General features: G+C 38.3%; 1 protein-coding gene across 1 annotated transcript; it reads left to right on the top strand.

Annotated features, from left to right (window-relative positions):
- Positions 6,973–9,429, top strand: LOC109842026. The gene is made up of 4 exons (XM_020410944.1): positions 6,973–7,593; positions 8,075–8,758; positions 8,978–9,317; positions 9,416–9,429. Exons 1-4 carry the CDS (start codon positions 6,973–6,975, stop codon positions 9,427–9,429), a joined length of 1,659 nt encoding a protein of 552 aa, XP_020266533.1.

An 18,519-nucleotide genomic window follows, 5' to 3' on the forward strand; every position in this document is an offset into this window, starting at 1 on the left:
ATGATTGCGTCGTCTCTTGGTAGGTCTGACGACATCCGCCAATCTGTCGAACACCGATTGTCGGGGTTCAGGTGCGCAACATTGGCACTCGGAAAGGACCGCTGAAATAATCTTCTCACAATGGCAGGAATGATTCGCATGCTGTATTGGTTTTCTCCTAGAGAGTAACTCTCGCAAGTCGGGGCTTTGAGATTGACTCTTCATCGGAGATAGGACCCTCTGTTTCTGAGGGGGCGAGACTGGTTCTTGGTGGACGTGAATCTTGAGTCCACTTCGATTCTTTTTAACTTGGCGGACCACTTCGTATTCGGGAAGCGAAGTGCGAGGGTCGCGTTGTGATTTATAAACACCAGGCCTTGGCCTGCGTTCAGTTGATGAAACAGACCCCTTAGGATCTTGTTTTGTTTGGACGCACTCATGAGGCGTCTGTTTTCCCTTAGCAGGGCTGTGCTTCGATTGGACAACGCACCACTGAGGGTCGCATTTAAGTTGAATCACCCGAGGTTCATAATTGGATTCGTTACCTCGAAGTGTGCGTTCTGGAGTATGAACGTAATGCTTCGGTAAAGCTTCGGAAATGCAATCCTTGCGTTGGACCAAGGATTGATTTTCTCGGAGATATGCTCGTCGGATGGATCTTCTCCATCTTCGAGCGGCGTTTTTCTTGGCTTGTTTCAAAGCTTTTCCATCTTCGAGCGGCGTTTTTCTTGGCTTGTTTCAAAGCTTTAGCAGCAGCATTGTCGGCGTTGATTAAGCCTTTCTCTGTCATAGGCCTTTTACAACCAAGTACATGCTGTGCCGAAACGGGTGCGGAATCTTCAGCTTGCAGAGCAAGTTTGAGGCTTTGGCCAAAGGAGAGGGCTTTCTTTGGCGTCTCAACAGCAGTTAAGACCTCTTTAGAGATCTTACAGGCATCTCGCCTAGCTTTAGGGCTAAGCGATCCAGAGGAGAGGACTTCCTCGTACTTAGCTTGGTCGAACTCCACGACTAGAGTTTCGACCGTAGTTCCAGTGAGATGAACGTCGGATTGCGCCACCACCTCTTCGTCAGAGAAGATAGTCCCCAGCGGAGTCGCCATCTTTTGTTTGTCGGAAATTTTGTAATAAGAAAATGAATGAAAGAATTGCGTTTGACTTTATTCTCTCTAAGTGTTTAGAAAAAGAATGATTACAACTCTCTCTACTCTCGATTACAATTTGAATTCCTGATTACAAAAGAGAAGAGAATGATCTGGATTCTCTCCTTTGTTTAAAACTGGGTTCTTCATGGTGGCGATGAGATGCCTCCCTCGAATGTTCGCGTCGAGTTTGCTTCTCGTTGACGATCCGAATATCTATACTCACTGGAACAACGGTTTGATCTTACTGATAATTCTTGACGAGTTTCGTGATTCAAAACAAACAGTAAACTCTAGTAATAGAGTTGTTCAAACCGAAAATAATTCGGTTAATAAGCCAAATATCGACGGTTTAGAGCTCCTCCGTTTGTTGATTTCCCAGACTGTGTAAGGAGTCAATCCTCTTTTTTCTGATACTAGGAAATCTGATCGAAAGATCCTCTCCAAGTAATCAAAATCCAATCTCCAAAAATCCGTCCCTCGATCTGATTATCAAAAATCCGATCTAAGCAATCCAAAAAAAGCTCCCCTAACTCTGTTGAGTTTGTTGATATTTATAGGGGGATTAGGGATGTAACTGCCCCCATAATCCGCACCTAAGTAGGGGTTTAGTTACCCCATTAATCGGGTGTAACAACCCACGTAAGCCACTCCTCAAATCGTGGGTGAGGAGCGGTTTTCGAAACTGCCTGGATCGTGTTTGAACTGGTCAGAACTTTGACATGCGTTCTGGTCTAAATTCTGTGTTTGAACGCAGCATCTGGAGGTGCGTTCTGCAGCGATATTGAGCTGCGTTCTTCGATGTTTGAAGGTGCGTTTGGCAGCAGTATAGAGCTGTGTTCGATGTTGGTTGGAGCTGCGTTGGGCAACGATGATGAGCTGCGTTGGGCAGCGATGATGAGCTGCTGAAGCCGCGTTCGAGCTGATTTGAGTTGCGTTCGAACTGTGTTTGGCAGCGATTGGAGCTGTGTTCGAGCTTCTCTTTCTTTATATATGGATGACACCAATGGCCATTCGAGAAGGTCCTATTCAGGCCATTTGTGACAATTGAGGCATCTCAATAACGCTCTATCAACTGCAAGTCAAGATCTCCACTAAGATTTCCTTGCATGGTTTAACCATGTACTCCTCAGTGTGTCGAATATTATTACACTGCTCATCAACATCTCTAATAGTTGCTAATATAATATTAGTCATGTTGTTGTCGCAACCATCAAGATCAATCATCTCACATAAGAAGCTGCATTCGTGTTTGCAGCGGTTAAAGCTGCGTAGGTGATTGAATTGGTGTTGTGTCTGGACGATGGTACGCAGGGAGGACTTCCACGTCTTGGTTTGAAGAGATCGTTGATTTGTAATCTCTTTCTATCAGAGTGTTGCTAAAGATCGTCGTTTTGTAATCTTTGCCTTAGCTCTTTGACATATGAAAGTCTTCAAATTGTAGCCTTCTGGAAGTCGTCCGATTGTAACTTCCATCATCAGTGTTTGATGGGGAATCAGCTATCTTCTATTATTTTTAGACAGCCTACAACCACCCACTACACTACCATTCCCTCCGACCCAATACACAACTCCACTTTCTTATCCATCTTACAATCCTTATGATATCAACTACTCATTTATGACTCAACAATTTATGTCATATGTGAATATGCTTAACAGTGGCCACCCACTTATCCAAACTTCCCCCAGTACCCACTCAGGTGAGACTCATTCTTTGAAGAGGCCAATTGCAATTGATCTTGAGGATGAAGCTGCCTCACCAAGCAAAAGCAAGAAGCGAGTAGTTGCTAAAAGAAAAATGCTACAAAAAATCTTGAACAAGAAAGAGAATACAAGGGGGATGCCTAATTCTAAATGGACTATAGAGAATGATGATGTGTTAATCTCCTTCCTTATTCAGATGGCGAAGGATGGTCTCAAAGTTGATAGAAACTTTAAGGTGCTCGCATATCAAAAAGCTTTAGAGGAGGTCAACAAGAACTGTGACACTGAGTTCACAAAGGAGAATGTCATGAACCATGTCAAGTGCTTGAAGGGTAAATATTTTGATATACATACTGCCAATAACATGAGTGGGGATGGTTATGATCCACAAACTAAGATTGTCATCATGGATCCAGATTGTTTTGATAGGTGGACACTGGTAATACTTTTGTTAAATAAGCAAATTTTGAATATTTACTTACGAGTAAATTGATTCTGCAAAATTTTATTGTATAGGACAAAAAATACAATAGCTCTAGGTTGAAGGGGTATTTGAACACTCCTCTCATTCACTATGAAAACTTGTGTTATATCGCTTGAGATGACCAAGCAAAGGGTGATCTCACCAAAGATATGACTGAAAAACTTGGCTCTAAGCAACATGATATAGTTGATGAGGATCATGTCGATCTTAGTAATAATGAGGTTGCTTTATCCTCTAGCTCACATCTTGAGTTCAAGAATCAATTGGGCAAAACAACAACACTCAAGCTAAAAAAATTGAAGACTTTTAGTGGGGTAGCTTCACATCAATTGATACATCAAATCCTAGGAAGAAGAGTAGCAAGGCTAAAGAGGATGACTCTCTCATGCACGATTTCATGAGACAATGTCATTCTCAATTCAACATCAACGCATTATACATTAGAGTGAAACCATGACGAAGGCTCTAATGGCGCATGAGAATGAGTTTTCTGAGGACACATTGGATAAGGTGCTTGATTACTTGTATGAACATGAATCATATTATAGGAGGTTGATCATTAAAACAAAAAATGCTCAAAAGCTATGTATAGAGAAGATTATCAATGAGCGATGATTCTAGGAGGTCATATTTTGGGTTTGACCTTTGAAAACATGATATTTTACTACTTTCGAAAACTTGACAAATCTATTACTTTTGTAAACTCATTGGATATTTAACTACTTAGTGATATAATTTGAGCACTTATGGATATGTTGCTAATTATGTAAGTTGAACACTTAGTGGTGTAACTTTATGCATATTTCACTACTTTTGCCAACATGATGCTTATTTCACTACTCCAATTGCAATCTCATTATAATTTGGGTTCTTTTGCAGGTTTATGTAAATATGGATGTATATGATATTTGATAGCAACCTACATTACACATTATGTATTGGTATTGCTATTTTGTATTGTTTAATTTGGGCAATGATGATGGTCCTATTATGAGAATGCAATCTATAATGTTTTGTGATGTTTAGGTAGGGCAGTCTAGGATGAGAATGCAACCTACATTGTATTTATAATGTTAGATGAGGCAATCCATTCATGTGATTGTAACCTACATTGCAACTTCATTGTTAGATGAGGCAATCCATGTTTTTAATTTTTATACCTATATTTGAGCCCCTACCTTGGTTATATATAATTAAAATGACGGGATTTGGGTTATGCTTTGTTGCTTGTCTGAGCTTCAGTTTGAGTTTGAGTTTCAGTTTCAGTTTGATCTTGTGGGTTTGTGGCAGCCTATTACTATGCCGGTTGTTTCAGTTTTAGTTTGTCACTGAGCTTGGTTGCTTGTCTGAGCCATGGTTATTTGAGTTTGATCTTGTTTTTGATAGCTTGTGAGCTTGTGGGTTTGTGGAAGCCTATTACTATGCTGGTTATTTCGGTTTCAGTTTGTCATTGAGCTTGGTTGCTTGTTTTTGATGGATTTGCGGGTTTGTGGCAGGTTTGAGCTTGTGGGTTTGTGAGTTTGAGCTTGGTTGCTTGTCTGAGCCTTGGTTATTTGAGTTTGAGCTTGTTTTTGATGGCTTGTGAGCTTGTGGGTTTGTGGCAGCCTATGACTATGCTGGTTCTTTCAATTTTAGTTTGTCACTGAGCTTGGTTGCTTGTTTTTTATGGAATTGCAGGTTTGTGGCAGGTTTGAGCTTGTGGGTTTGTGAGTTTGAGCTTAGTTGCTTGTCTGAGCCTTGGTTATTTGAGTTTGAGTTTGTTTTTTAGCTTTGTGGGTTTGCTGCTGGTCTGAGCTGCTTGTGGGTTTGTTACAAGCTATTAAAATGTTGTAAAATTCATTTGGGGTGTTTGTTCAAGTTTTTTTTTTTGAGCTAGTGATATTGGATTTGAAATTCTAGAATGAATAAATCTGTTTTTTGACTTTTTCGGATTTAGCTATGATGATTGGTCACATATTGATAATGCCAACTACAATGGGATTTTATTGTTTACAAGAGGCGTTCATTAATGAAAATACAGTCTAGATTGCTTTTGTAATTTTTAGATGAGGCAGTCCATTATTTGAATGCAATCCACAATGCAATTTCATTATATAGGTGTTGAAAAAAATGACCATTTTCTGAGCCTCTATATTATCATTTATTTTTACATTGTTTATTTTCATTGTCTATGGTTAGTTTATGACCGTTTATAGTCGTTGGAGTATAAATTTGAATGGGTATGATTACCCCAATTGAATATAATTATGAAAATATAGTCTAGATTGTTTTTGTAATTTTTAGATGAGGCAGTCCATTGTTTGAATGCAATCTACAATGCAATTTCATTATATAGGTGTTAAAAAAAATGACCATTTTCTGAGCCTCTATACTATCATTTATTTTTACATTTTTTATTTTCATTGTCTCGGGTTAGTTTATGACCGTTTATAGCTGTTGGAGTATAAATTTTAATGGGTATGATTACCCTAATTGAATATAATTGTATTTATTTTTTTTGTTTTTTGTGCGAGGTAAGCTCACCAAACGTTTTTGTATTCACCGATCATTATTTTGGTAATCCTAAATTTTTTTTGCTACAACTATAGATTTTAAATTCTAAAATTTGTAATGCTACAATTTGAGTTTGAAACAAACAAAATATTACAAATTATAGTATTACATATCCCAAAATATTGATGAAACAAATTAATAAAATTTTAGAAATCTCAACCCATGTTAAAAACCTATGGATTTCAAATCTCATGGTTTTGATATCTTAAAATTCTAGGATTTGAAACAAACACCCCTTTAAAAAAAAATTAACCCTAGAATTTGAAATCACCCTGTAGGCTGTATCCCAAAATATATCTTGAACCAATCACCACCTTAATACTGTTATTTCTAGTCAAAAGATCTCACCGGGGATCCAATCCTTGTGTCCAGTGATTGTGATCAATGAAACGTTCACATCTTGGAACTAAGGGCCTGTTTGTTTCACCAATTTTATGGAATAGGAATGGTATTTGGACCTGACAATGGCGTTTTCGCAATTAATGGATTCCAAATGAATCATAATCCTGAGTTTGGTTCAAAATTTTTTTTATAGAATTGTTAATCTATAAAGTGGCTCAAACAGTGTATATTTCAGGAAATTCAAATCCAGTCCATTTGCTAGGAATTGGGTGGAATTTCTAACATCTCTCCTCTTTTTTATTCTGATTCCTAATCCTATTCCCAATCCTTTGGGTGAAACAAACATAGAATACAAAATAATAGAATTCCATAAAACTAAAACTTGTCTATAAATTTTTTATGGATTAGATTGGAATCCATAAATAAAATAGGATTCATAATTCTATTCTTACTCACTATTGAACCAAACAGACCCTAAAGCATCATAATTGATTTTTCAAGCCACATCATAACTTTTCTTGGAAACTAAAGCATCATAATTAATTTTATTTTTAAACATCTTGGAAATTAAAGCATCTTGGAAACTAAAGCATCGTAATAATTTTTCAAGCCACATCTTGGAAACTAAAGCATCATAATCAATTTTTGTAAAAAACATCACAGGTTAGAATCCGTAGCTTCATCTTGAAAGCTGAAACGTTCACAGTCACTTTTACCAGAGTATTTGTCATCATTATATCTCAAAGCCAGAAATTATACTCTTTTCACCATGGCGGCCAGCAAAGAAAAGATAAGCCTGAAGCTTCTGGTCGACAAGCAGCAGTCTCGAGTGGTGATGGCTGAATCGGACGAGGATTTCGTTGACATCCTGCTAAGTTTTCTGACAATGCCGACGGGGACCATCATCAAACTCGTCGGAAAAGATTCGTCATTAGGATGCATTGGTAATTTGTACAAGAGCGTTGAGGGTCTCGACAGCCAGCACTTTGAGACTGAGGCCTGCAAGTCAATGCTGCTTAATCCTCTGAATGCGGCGGGACTCAGCTGCGAGGATTTAGTAGTTAACGTTGACGATAAGATTAACCCAAGAAGGTTCTACACGTGTCCGGAATCAGATTGCTGCTCCAAAGCCACCTGTTACTATAGCTCTGTTCCTAGCGTCCGGTGTTCCTGCGGAAAGGAAATGAGCTACGCTGGAGAATGGGAAAAGAAAACCATGAATGCAGCTGGAGACGGGGTTTTCGTCAGGGGAGGTCTTAAGTTTATTGTGAGCGATGAGCTACGCGTAATGCCGGCTTCTACAGGGGGTGTTTTATCTTTGTTCGGCAAGAAAGGGATAAAAGATGGCAGCGTACTTGAGGAGAGAATTATGGATATTGGCCATGATGAGGTGAACCATTCTCTCTCTCTCTCTCTCTCTCTCTCTCTCTCTCTCTCTCTTCTTTTTCTTTTTTTTTCAACCTGGTCAAGGTATAAAGTCCTACAATTACTTGATTATTATTGATTACAAAGTAATACAAAATAATAGAATTCCATAAAACTAAAACTTGTCTATAAATTTTTTATGGATTAGATTGGAATCCATAAATAAAATAGGATTCATAATTCTATTCTTACTCACTATTGAACCAAACAGACCCTAAAGCATCATAATTGATTTTTCAAGCCACATCATAACTTTTCTTGGAAACTAAAGCATCATAATTAATTTTATTTTTAAACATCTTGGAAATTAAAGCATCTTGGAAACTAAAGCATCGTAATAATTTTTCAAGCCACATCTTGGAAACTAAAGCATCATAATCAATTTTTGTAAAAAACATCACAGGTTAGAATCCGTAGCTTCATCTTGAAAGCTGAAACGTTCACAGTCACTTTTACCAGAGTATTTGTCATCATTATATCTCAAAGCCAGAAATTATACTCTTTTCACCATGGCGGCCAGCAAAGAAAAGATAAGCCTGAAGCTTCTGGTCGACAAGCAGCAGTCTCGAGTGGTGATGGCTGAATCGGACGAGGATTTCGTTGACATCCTGCTAAGTTTTCTGACAATGCCGACGGGGACCATCATCAAACTCGTCGGAAAAGATTCGTCATTAGGATGCATTGGTAATTTGTACAAGAGCGTTGAGGGTCTCGACAGCCAGCACTTTGAGACTGAGGCCTGCAAGTCAATGCTGCTTAATCCTCTGAATGCGGCGGGACTCAGCTGCGAGGATTTAGTAGTTAACGTTGACGATAAGATTAACCCAAGAAGGTTCTACACGTGTCCGGAATCAGATTGCTGCTCCAAAGCCACCTGTTACTATAGCTCTGTTCCTAGCGTCCGGTGTTCCTGCGGAAAGGAAATGAGCTACGCTGGAGAATGGGAAAAGAAAACCATGAATGCAGCTGGAGACGGGGTTTTCGTCAGGGGAGGTCTTAAGTTTATTGTGAGCGATGAGCTACGCGTAATGCCGGCTTCTACAGGGGGTGTTTTATCTTTGTTCGGCAAGAAAGGGATAAAAGATGGCAGCGTACTTGAGGAGAGAATTATGGATATTGGCCATGATGAGGTGAACCATTCTCTCTCTCTCTCTCTCTCTCTCTCTCTCTCTCTCTCTCTTCTTTTTCTTTTTTTTTCAACCTGGTCAAGGTATAAAGTCCTACAATTACTTGATTATTATTGATTACAAAGTATATATACTAGTCGGACTACTATATGTCTGATTAGTTAGATGGCGTTTTACCTTAACAAGCAATTAATCATTCCCTCTTGCTTCTTTTGTTTACAGGTCTTAAATTTGCTGCGAAGAACGTTGATTTCCAATACACCCCTGACTGACTTGTTCTTTAAAAAATCTTCCATGAACGAGGGAGACCTGCCAAATAGGGATGGTATGTTTCAACTGGTCCCTAAATGTGAAGGCCATGATGAAAATTCGGACTGTGAAGAAATGAAGGTAAAACTACTACGGACAAAATATAATGGTAGGTTTGTTCACATGGAGTGTGATGAAAAGGTAGTGGAACTTCTGTTCAGTTTCCTCACCTTACCCGTTGGGGCCGTTATTAAATTTCTTGGCAAGAATTCATCCATGGGTTGTTTTGATAACTTGTATGAAAGCGTCGAGAGTTTGTGCTCACCAGAAAGTGTTTGCATCAAGTCCGATGAGCACAAGTCCATGCTATTATCTCCTAAGCTGGCTCCATTTTTCGCTGCCAAAATGCAGCGGCTAAAGATTGAGGAAACGGTGTCACGTGGAGGTGTAACAAAAGCAGGATGCCACTCATGCTTTAGAAAAACGGCTAATTGTCCACATGAGGTGAATATCGCTACATTTAAGGAATTGAACCCGAAATTCCCAAACAAAATGACCGAACCAGGGGGAGGATATGCAAAGGGACAGTGTAAGTTCATGGTTACTGATGACTTGAATGTATCTCTATTTTCTCCGCTTGCCGCAGTTCACATGGTGAAAGAGCTCGGTGTTTCTATCGGTAATCTCAAAGAGGAGGAGGTCGGCATCGGAGAGACGCAGGTAATATATTTTGCTCGGTGTTTCTATCGGTAATCTCAAAGAGGAGGAGGTCGGCATCGGAGAGACGCAGGTAATATATTTTCTTCATCTGATGACTTGTCTTCAAGAAAGAGGAGGAGGTCGGCATCGGAGAGACGCAGGTAATATATTTTCTTCATCTGATGACTTGTCTTCAAGAACTATTTGAGGGTAAATGATATTGTTCTTCTTGTTGTAGGCTTTAAATCTGTTGAAAGCTGCGTTGTGCTCTGAAACTGCACTGACTAAGGTTTTCTCCAGCAATAGGCGGAGGCATGCTAGTTAGATTAGTCTTAGAGACTCGTTTAAAACAGACTGGATTGAGCCTGAGTGCTCTTGTGTAATGTGATGTCTAGCGCGAAAGTTTGTTACTTATCCTTGCGTGTCTAATATGATGAAGTTAATTCATAACACTGGTGGTAAGCAGCTGGATGTTTTACATTATTGTAGCTGCGATTTTGTAATTAAAAAATCTATGTTCCTCTTGGAATGCTAATTGATGTGTTCTAGTGAATGCATTTTCTCGCAGAATGTTTCTCATTATAACCAAAAGTGTCTCTTTGATTAGATTATGGAATCCAGAGGTTTAATTTTCCAATCTGATAAGTAGTTCAACTTTTTTAGCTCTCTAGTTCAATATAGTGATGATACTGGGTAATGATACTATATTGAAATTTTTGGTGATCCTCTTGCAACGCTTACTATCATGTTTATTACAATATTATTGCTTTCATAAGGTTATTTTTCCACTTTATTTTTTCTGACAAAAGGTTTTAAAGAAGTTTAATAGGAGCACGGGGAGCAGTTCTGTCCCCCCCCCCCCCCCACCCCCCCAAAAAAAAGACGGAAAGTGATGTTATACGTGTTGTGCACTGTGCGGAAGCCATACAACCAAACGTGCTTCGAGAAACCAAATACCAAATGCCAAGATAAAGGTCAAATCACCAAATCAATGTCACAAACACAAACAAACGATTTTAATGGGGCAAGAAGGAGATGGGGTTTTACTAATAGAGAATAAGAGTACAAACTGATATTACAAATCACTCGAAGGAATAAACTAATTTCACCACAAAGCTCTTAATCTCTCCAAATAAACCCTAATCAAATTGCTCAGAAAATACCTCTTTTCTGTGCTTCAAATATCATAAACTCAAGCCTAAAGAAACCCTAGAACGTGTATTAGTATTTATACCAAACACCGAAACCCAATAAGAATAGGAAAATCAAACTGGGCCCGACCCGTTACGCGGTCGACCGCCACGGTCGACTGCGCCAAACGATAGAACCTGAAAAATGCTTACAACGTCTGGCGGTCGACCGCGACAAACGACAGAGCTCAAAAAATGACTACATGGTCTCGCGGTCACCCGCGCCAAATCCAGACACAATCCATGAGCATGTGCACGTTCTCGGTCGATCAGCCTTGCACTATGGTCGACCGCGCAGCTCCCAAACTGAATCCTGCGTCCCAAAACATGTTCTCCACCAAATTTCTTCGCGGTTTCTTCAATTCTCTAGGTGAAGTTTTTCCAAAACTGAGCCGACACCAATCAAATCAAATGTCCTACTTGTTGAGTCCAGTACGAAGTGAAACGATTCACGACAACGGACTCAATCCACAACAAGTCGAGACCCAAACGGGAGTGCGAACACTCTCCCAAACGTCGATGTCTACTCACCAAATCGGCTGCATTAAAACTGACTGTCTACGTATCCTCTTGCCTAAGAAATCAAGCCTTCACGTAGTTTACCCAAACGGCCTCCAAAGACCCTCAAATAAATAGAAAAGTCTGCAACTCTTCCCCAATATCACCAAACGATCTACAACTGGTAGTGCTCCCAATGGCCCTAAACTGAGACAAATCAAACACCTCCATCTGAGGTGAACCAATGGCCGTATCCAAATCAAGTCCATCAGTTGTAATTAAATCCAAAACCAACTTATCATCTGCATCCAAATCTAATTGATTCCCAATTTGTGTCACCTCAGCTAGAATCCCAAACGATGCAGTATAATCTGGAGTATGTGGAGTGTGATATGTGCCAGAAGGTAAAATATGATCAGAGGGCTGCAATGGTGTTAATGCAACCTTTGCCAATTTCAGAGAGGATTTGGGAGGACTTGATGAAGGATGATGCCACATGGGAGAAATATGTTGAGCTCAATGAGAGATTTCCTGATCTTACGCTTGAGGACAAGTGTATTATCAAAGGAGGAGAGAATGATATGAGTCCGGAGCTATCTATGCGTAAGAGTGATCATGCTTGCGTGGTGCATAATTACAAAAAGATACATAATGAAGGTATCTAAGTTGTAGGATTTCATTTGATTACAAATATGATTCATTTTAGGAAGTAGGAAATTTTTTAGGTAGTAAGGAATTGTTTAGATAAATAGGGTTTCTTATGAAGCAGGAAATTATTTATGAATAAAAATTTATTTACAAATAGAATTTGTTTAGGAAGCCAAAACAGAGGATAATTAAGGCCGGCTAGGTAAAAAAAGTTCTTTTATATTTTTGGTGATAGAAAAATTGGGAGAATTTATTAACAAAATTACGATTTCTTATTTTTGGAGCTCCAGATTTGTTCTTAGTATTCTTGGGTTACATATTTGCTTGATTAGGTAATTGTGTAGAGATTTTATACTGCTTGATTTGTCAGTGCAAAGTCAAGTTTGGGCTCTTATCACATTGCGATGCACTTAGACTTTGAGCTCACAAGAAAATTTTTGGATCAAGTTTGAGTGATGCAAGACCATGCTATTTACTCCTTAGCTATCTCCAATCTTCACTGCCAAAATGCAGTTGCTAAAGATTGAGGAATCCATACCACGCTAAAATTAGGATTCTACACATGCTTTAAAAAAACTAATACTAATTGCTTAGGTAACATCTGCTCGCATAGGGTAGGTATCATTGTATTTAAGGAGTTAAATGTTAGGATGTAGTCTATGCAAAATCACTTACTTAAGTAATAACAAACTCTCATTTAGTATTAATAATTATTTGAGATGATATAATACATATGAATACAAGTATGAGACATGCATGAGGCGAAACGAAGTGAAAATCAGCTCAAATGCTGATTTCAGCCATCTAACCATCAATGGTTAACAAGGACCCATCGATGGTTATGACCTCATCGATGGCTACGCAAAGTGGTTGATGAAATTTCATAGATAAATTTTCAAACCATCGATGGCATGCAAGAGCCCATCGTTGGTGCTCAAGAACCCATCAATGATCATGAGTAACTGTAGGCTGTCTAAAAATCACAATAGATAGCTGATCCCCATCAAGCTTCAACAAACAAAAGCTACAAACAGAGGACTTTTCACATAGATCAAGAAGAGTTACAAATCAACGACACTTCTGACAGCTGATGAAAACTCTATTCAGTAGCCTTCATAACCAACTGTGATAGTTACAATCTGACGACTTTCACACCCCATAACAAGCAAAGATCAATGAGCCGTAGCCTTTGCGATGTTGTAATGGATGAGGTTACAAGCCAACAACCTCTCCCAAACGCAGAGTCCACCTCTGCGTTTCCCAAACTCAAAACGCATACGAACTATGCGTTCTCCAACAGACATTCAACTCTGCAACGCAGAGTTAAAACTCAAAACGCATACGAACTGTGCATTCTCCAACGAACATTCAACTCTGCAACGCAGAGTTAAAACATAAAACGTACAGACTGTGCGTTCTTCAGCAAACACTCAACCCTACGTCTCAATCACAAGACGTAGAGTTGAGATTCAGCACACAAGCGACCTGTGCGCATGCGGCCTGTGCGTTTCAAATCTCTAGCAGAGATTTAACTATGCGCCTCAAGCCTTGGTGATAATCATATTTTATTATAATTTTATACCCTCATTATCTATTTTATATGAATAAATATGCCATTAATAATTGTTTTTATCTTTAATTGCAGATTAATGAAGAATAAATCTCAACTTCTCATCTCTCAACAAAAACCCATTGATTAAATGAAGAAATGAATCAAGAAGCCCATTGGAAAATTAAATTTCCAAATTATCCAAGCCCCAAAGAAGAATTAAAGCCTATGAAGCAATGAAGCCAAAGGCAAGTGTGGATTCTTATTTTTATTTTTGAAGAAGCCCATGAAGTCAAGCCCAATATCACTTCCACAATGGAGCTCTTGGCATGTGTGTTTTTTTTTTCGAAAATCAATGGCTTGGTACTGCAGCTTGGATTTTTTTCTCAAGGACCGGATGAAGCTTGGGAGATTTGGAGTTGAATATCAATTTAATGGAGAAAATTGAATGGGCTGGATTTGAAAATCAAATGTCTTTCTTCATGGGCCGGACTTGATGCTATTTTCGGTTTTTAAAGTTCAAATTCAAATGAAGTATGATTGGGCCTAATGAGGATTGGGCTGGGGACTTTCCTGCAGCAAGATTGGAAATCAAGACCGGACTAGGATTGGTTTGAAATCATGGTGTGCAGACTCAATGGCTGGATTTGTTTTGAATGCTGCAGCTGAAAATCACAACATGGGCTGAAGATTTTGAATGGGAACCGGACCATTGCTGCAAACTTTAATTTTGAAATTCAAAAGCATTGGGCCGGACTTAGCTTTGTTGTGAAAATCAAAAGAAATGCGTGGGCTTTGTTTTATAAAAGGACATGGACCGGACATTGCTGCTGAGATTGATTTTCATTTGTTTTTGAAAATCAAATGGGCTTCCTATATTTGGGCTAGAGAAGAACAAAAAGCAAATTCAAATGTGGAGATTGTTGCTTGGGGCTCAAGACAAATCCAATGGCTCATATTCATTGAAGATTACTATAAATAGGGGTAGAGAGTGAGGGGTTAAGGGTGTGAAAATTTTTGTAACTCCTTTTGGAGAGGAGGGCTACTCTTAATTGAGAAGACCTTCCAAAATTGTAACTTTTTGTTGCAATTAATAATAATAATTTTTTCACCACTTTAAATTTTTCTCTTCTTCTCTTTGTTGGATGATGAAGATGAAGATGAAGATGGAGAATTATTTGAAGGTTTGCATTTCTTTTCTTTTTCTCTTTTATTGCTTATTAGTGTAGATTTATTTCTATGCTTGTAGTTTAGATTTTATTTTCTTGTTAAATAGCCAAGAGGCTAGAACCCTCTTGCCTTAAAGAGGCTAGAACCCTCTTGCCTTAGATTTATTTCATGCTTATAGAGTAGATTTATTTTCTTACATTTAATTCTTGCAATTTTATTTTGTAGTTTAGATTTTGCAATTTATTTTGTAGTTAGATTTTAATTTCTTATACTATTCACCTTGAGGTTAGAACCTTCTTGGGTTTAGTTTTTCTTTTTGTTTATTTTTATTTTGTTTGATTCGCCTTTAGGATAGAACCCTCTAGGGAATCACCCTTTTCTAAGAAGTGGGTTCAATTTTAGATTATCCATATCTATAATTGAATCCACCATCTTTAATTTCTTGCATTTTCTTTTATTTTTGAATTTTGTTCTTCATTCTTGATTTTTCATTTGTTCCTTGATTTTATTCATTTTTTCCTTCTCACATTATTGATCATACTCATTCTTTTTCAAATCCACTCTCACTTACACTTTGCACCTATTTACACACCATTTTCACTCTCTTAATCTCTTCACAATCACATTCACTTATCACTCCTATTTGTCACGCACACGAAATAAGAACCGATTTTATATTTTCTCCTATAAAACACCTTCCTCGTGGGATCGATATCTTAAATACTATAACTTAACACAGTTGTGCACTTGCAACCTTTTTGGTACATGTTTATGCCGCATCAAGTTTTTGGCGTCGTTGCCGGGGAAGGTGCTTAAGTAGGTTTTAATTATTTTGGTTCTTTAACTTGTGTGTTTATTGTGAAAGAACTACTTGGAGATTAAAGATCAAGAATTGGAGATTGAGGAATTGGATATTCGCTTGCTAGGATTTGAAGATTTGCTTTCGGGTAAGTCCTCTTTCTAATTTTTAATTCCACATTTTAGCTACTTTTTCACAATTAGAGACAATTAGGATTAAAAAAAAAGAAAAAAAGAAAGGGTTTTATTTTTTGTTAACCATAATAAAATTCATCCTCCACTTTGACATTTACTAACAAGATAATAAATTCAAACAAATCCCCCCTTCTCATTTGTTTGATTGTTAACCCTAATTAAAAAAAAAGATTTTTCTTTTCCATCCTTTTTAGTTGCTTTTAATTCATAGGGTTGCATTTCATATAGTGTAGGAATTCACCAAGTGATTTGAGCATCTTGATTTGACACACACTTAAAAATATTTTTAAGGGCAAAACCCCATAATCAAGATAAGGTGAGGGATTTCATCACCCTTTCCTTAGCCCAAAAATCACTAATTCCTCACTACACCACCCAAGCCTAATAAAACTCATTAGACGTTGGCCCCTAAGGATTCGAGCTCAATAAGGAACAAGAAATCCTTAAGTGAACCGGTTTAAGTTTTCTCAGATTAGTTGGTGTCTAAGGCAAGGTTTAGGGGTTGCGTAAAGCGCTCCGCAAGGAAAGAGGTACTTAATTGATCTTTGATCACCCTCTAGTACTATCCTTACCTGGCTAACTACCTGGGTAAAACTTTGATCTTTTCACTGTAGGAGTTTTTGGTTAGGAGCTGGTCTAGTTGAGTTAGGCTAAACCCTAGAATTAGAGTTGATTGAAAAGTGATTGTTTTGATTTGTTTCAGTTAGGATTTTTCTTTTTCTTTATCTTCTCAAAAAAAAAACTAATTTAAGAAAAAAAATAAAAAGAAATATTTTGGTGTATGCAACAGTGGATTAGGGATAATACACATCGATTAATTCGCTTTGAACCAATCATAGAAATGGAGCATCCTAATCCACCCGTTCTTCATGATATGTGCTATCCCATTAGGAATGCAATCCCCTCATGCATTAGGCTCCCCGAAACAAATGGAATAAGTTTTGAGCTTAGACCGCAATACATAAACATGCTTCCCAAATTCCTTGGTAATGAAACAGAAGACGCATATATTTTTATTTCGGAATTTGAGGAAGTGTGTATTATGATTAAAATGAGAGAATTAAATGAAGATGCGGTTAAGCTTAGATTTATTCCATTTGCTCTTAAGGATAAAGCTAAAAAATGGCTGTACAGCTTACCAACAAATTCCATCTCAACTTGGGATGAATTTGTCACCGTTTTTCTTAAGAAATTTTTTCCTATTCATAAAACGGTAAAGCTTAGGAACAGCATTCAAAACTTTAAAATTATCCCGGGAGAACCTTTTTGGAAGTATTTTGACCGATTTAAAGATCTTCTCATCCAATGTCCTCATCACGGTTTAGAGAAATGGCGATTGTGCCAAATAATTTATGAGGGATTAGATTATTCTGCAAAAACTTCCTTAGAATCAATGTGCCACGGGGATTTTATGAGGAAAAATGCTGATGAAGCTTGGGAGTTTTTGGAGAGTCTTTCTGAAAAAACAATGCAATGGGAACAGTGCGATGACAGGGTTTCATCAGTTCCCCATTCTAAGTCTAGTGGTCTTTCCTTGGAGTCAAACATTGCTTCTGAAGCGAAGATGGCGACAATTCTGCGGAGGTTAGAAGCCTTAGAAATTAAGGAACGAGCTCCAGCTCAACTCAATCATGTTTCTTTCCCAGGATGTCATAATTGTCAGTCTCCTACCCACGTTTCAGAGGAATGCCCTCTCCTAGGAAATAACAACGCAATAGAACAGATGAACGCTGCATTCCAGCACCCTAGAAATGATCCATTTTCTCCAACCTACAATCCAGGTTGGAGAAATCATCCCAACTTTGCATGGAATCTAGGAAATTCTCCCGGAACTCAAAATTTCACTCCCGCTTCGACCCAACATTTTCCTAGGGGAAACACAGTTCCATTCAATTCTCATTCACAATTTCAACAACCCAATCTGCCGTATCAAAATCAGTCTCCTCCTCATCAAGCTGTAATTCAAACTCCTCACAATCCAGATCAAGATAAACGTCTCAATGTCTTGGAAAGGGGTTTAGAAACCATAATTAAGGCCTCTACTCAAACCACGAATATGTTGACTCAAACATCTAGCACGTTGAATTCCTTCATGCAATCAACCGGACAAATGCTCAACTCCAACACTCAAGCTATAGCTAGATTAGAATCCCAACTTGGTCAACTAGCTAGTGCCGTGAGTGAAAGAGAGAAAGGAAAATTTCCGAGTCAACCCGTGGTCAACCCTAATAACACAGGATGCAGTTCATCCTATGAAGCTCAAGTGAATGCAATCCATTCACTTCGGTCAGGTAGACAGGTCGATAATCAAGTGAGAACTCCGCCAAGTCAAACTCTTGATCCTGTACAAATTCCTTCTCCTTCTCCTTCTGATGAATCTATTCAACAATCACTCCCCTCAGATGACCAAGAACCTGAACCCGAACCTGAGCCTGCTTTTGATAGATTTAGACCGGTTGCTCCCTTTCCAGATAGACTCAGGTCTAGGAAACACTCTCCTCAGGAGGAGAAAATCCTAGAGACATTCAAGCAGGTTAAGGTCAACATTCCTCTCTTAGATGTAATTGAACAAATTCCATCTTATGCTAAATTTTTAAAAGAATTGTGCACTAAGAAGAGGAGAATAAATGTCCCAAAGAAAGTCTTTTTAGCCGCCAATATCAGTGAAATGCTGTCAAATCCCATACCTTTGAAACGTAAAGATCCAGGTTCCCCCATCATTTCATGTATCATTGGTAATACTCACATTGATAAGGCGCTTTTAGACT

Source organism: Asparagus officinalis, chromosome 5 (genome assembly GCF_001876935.1).
Source record: "Asparagus officinalis chromosome 5, Aspof.V1, whole genome shotgun sequence".
NCBI classification, from domain to species: domain Eukaryota; kingdom Viridiplantae; phylum Streptophyta; class Magnoliopsida; order Asparagales; family Asparagaceae; genus Asparagus; species Asparagus officinalis.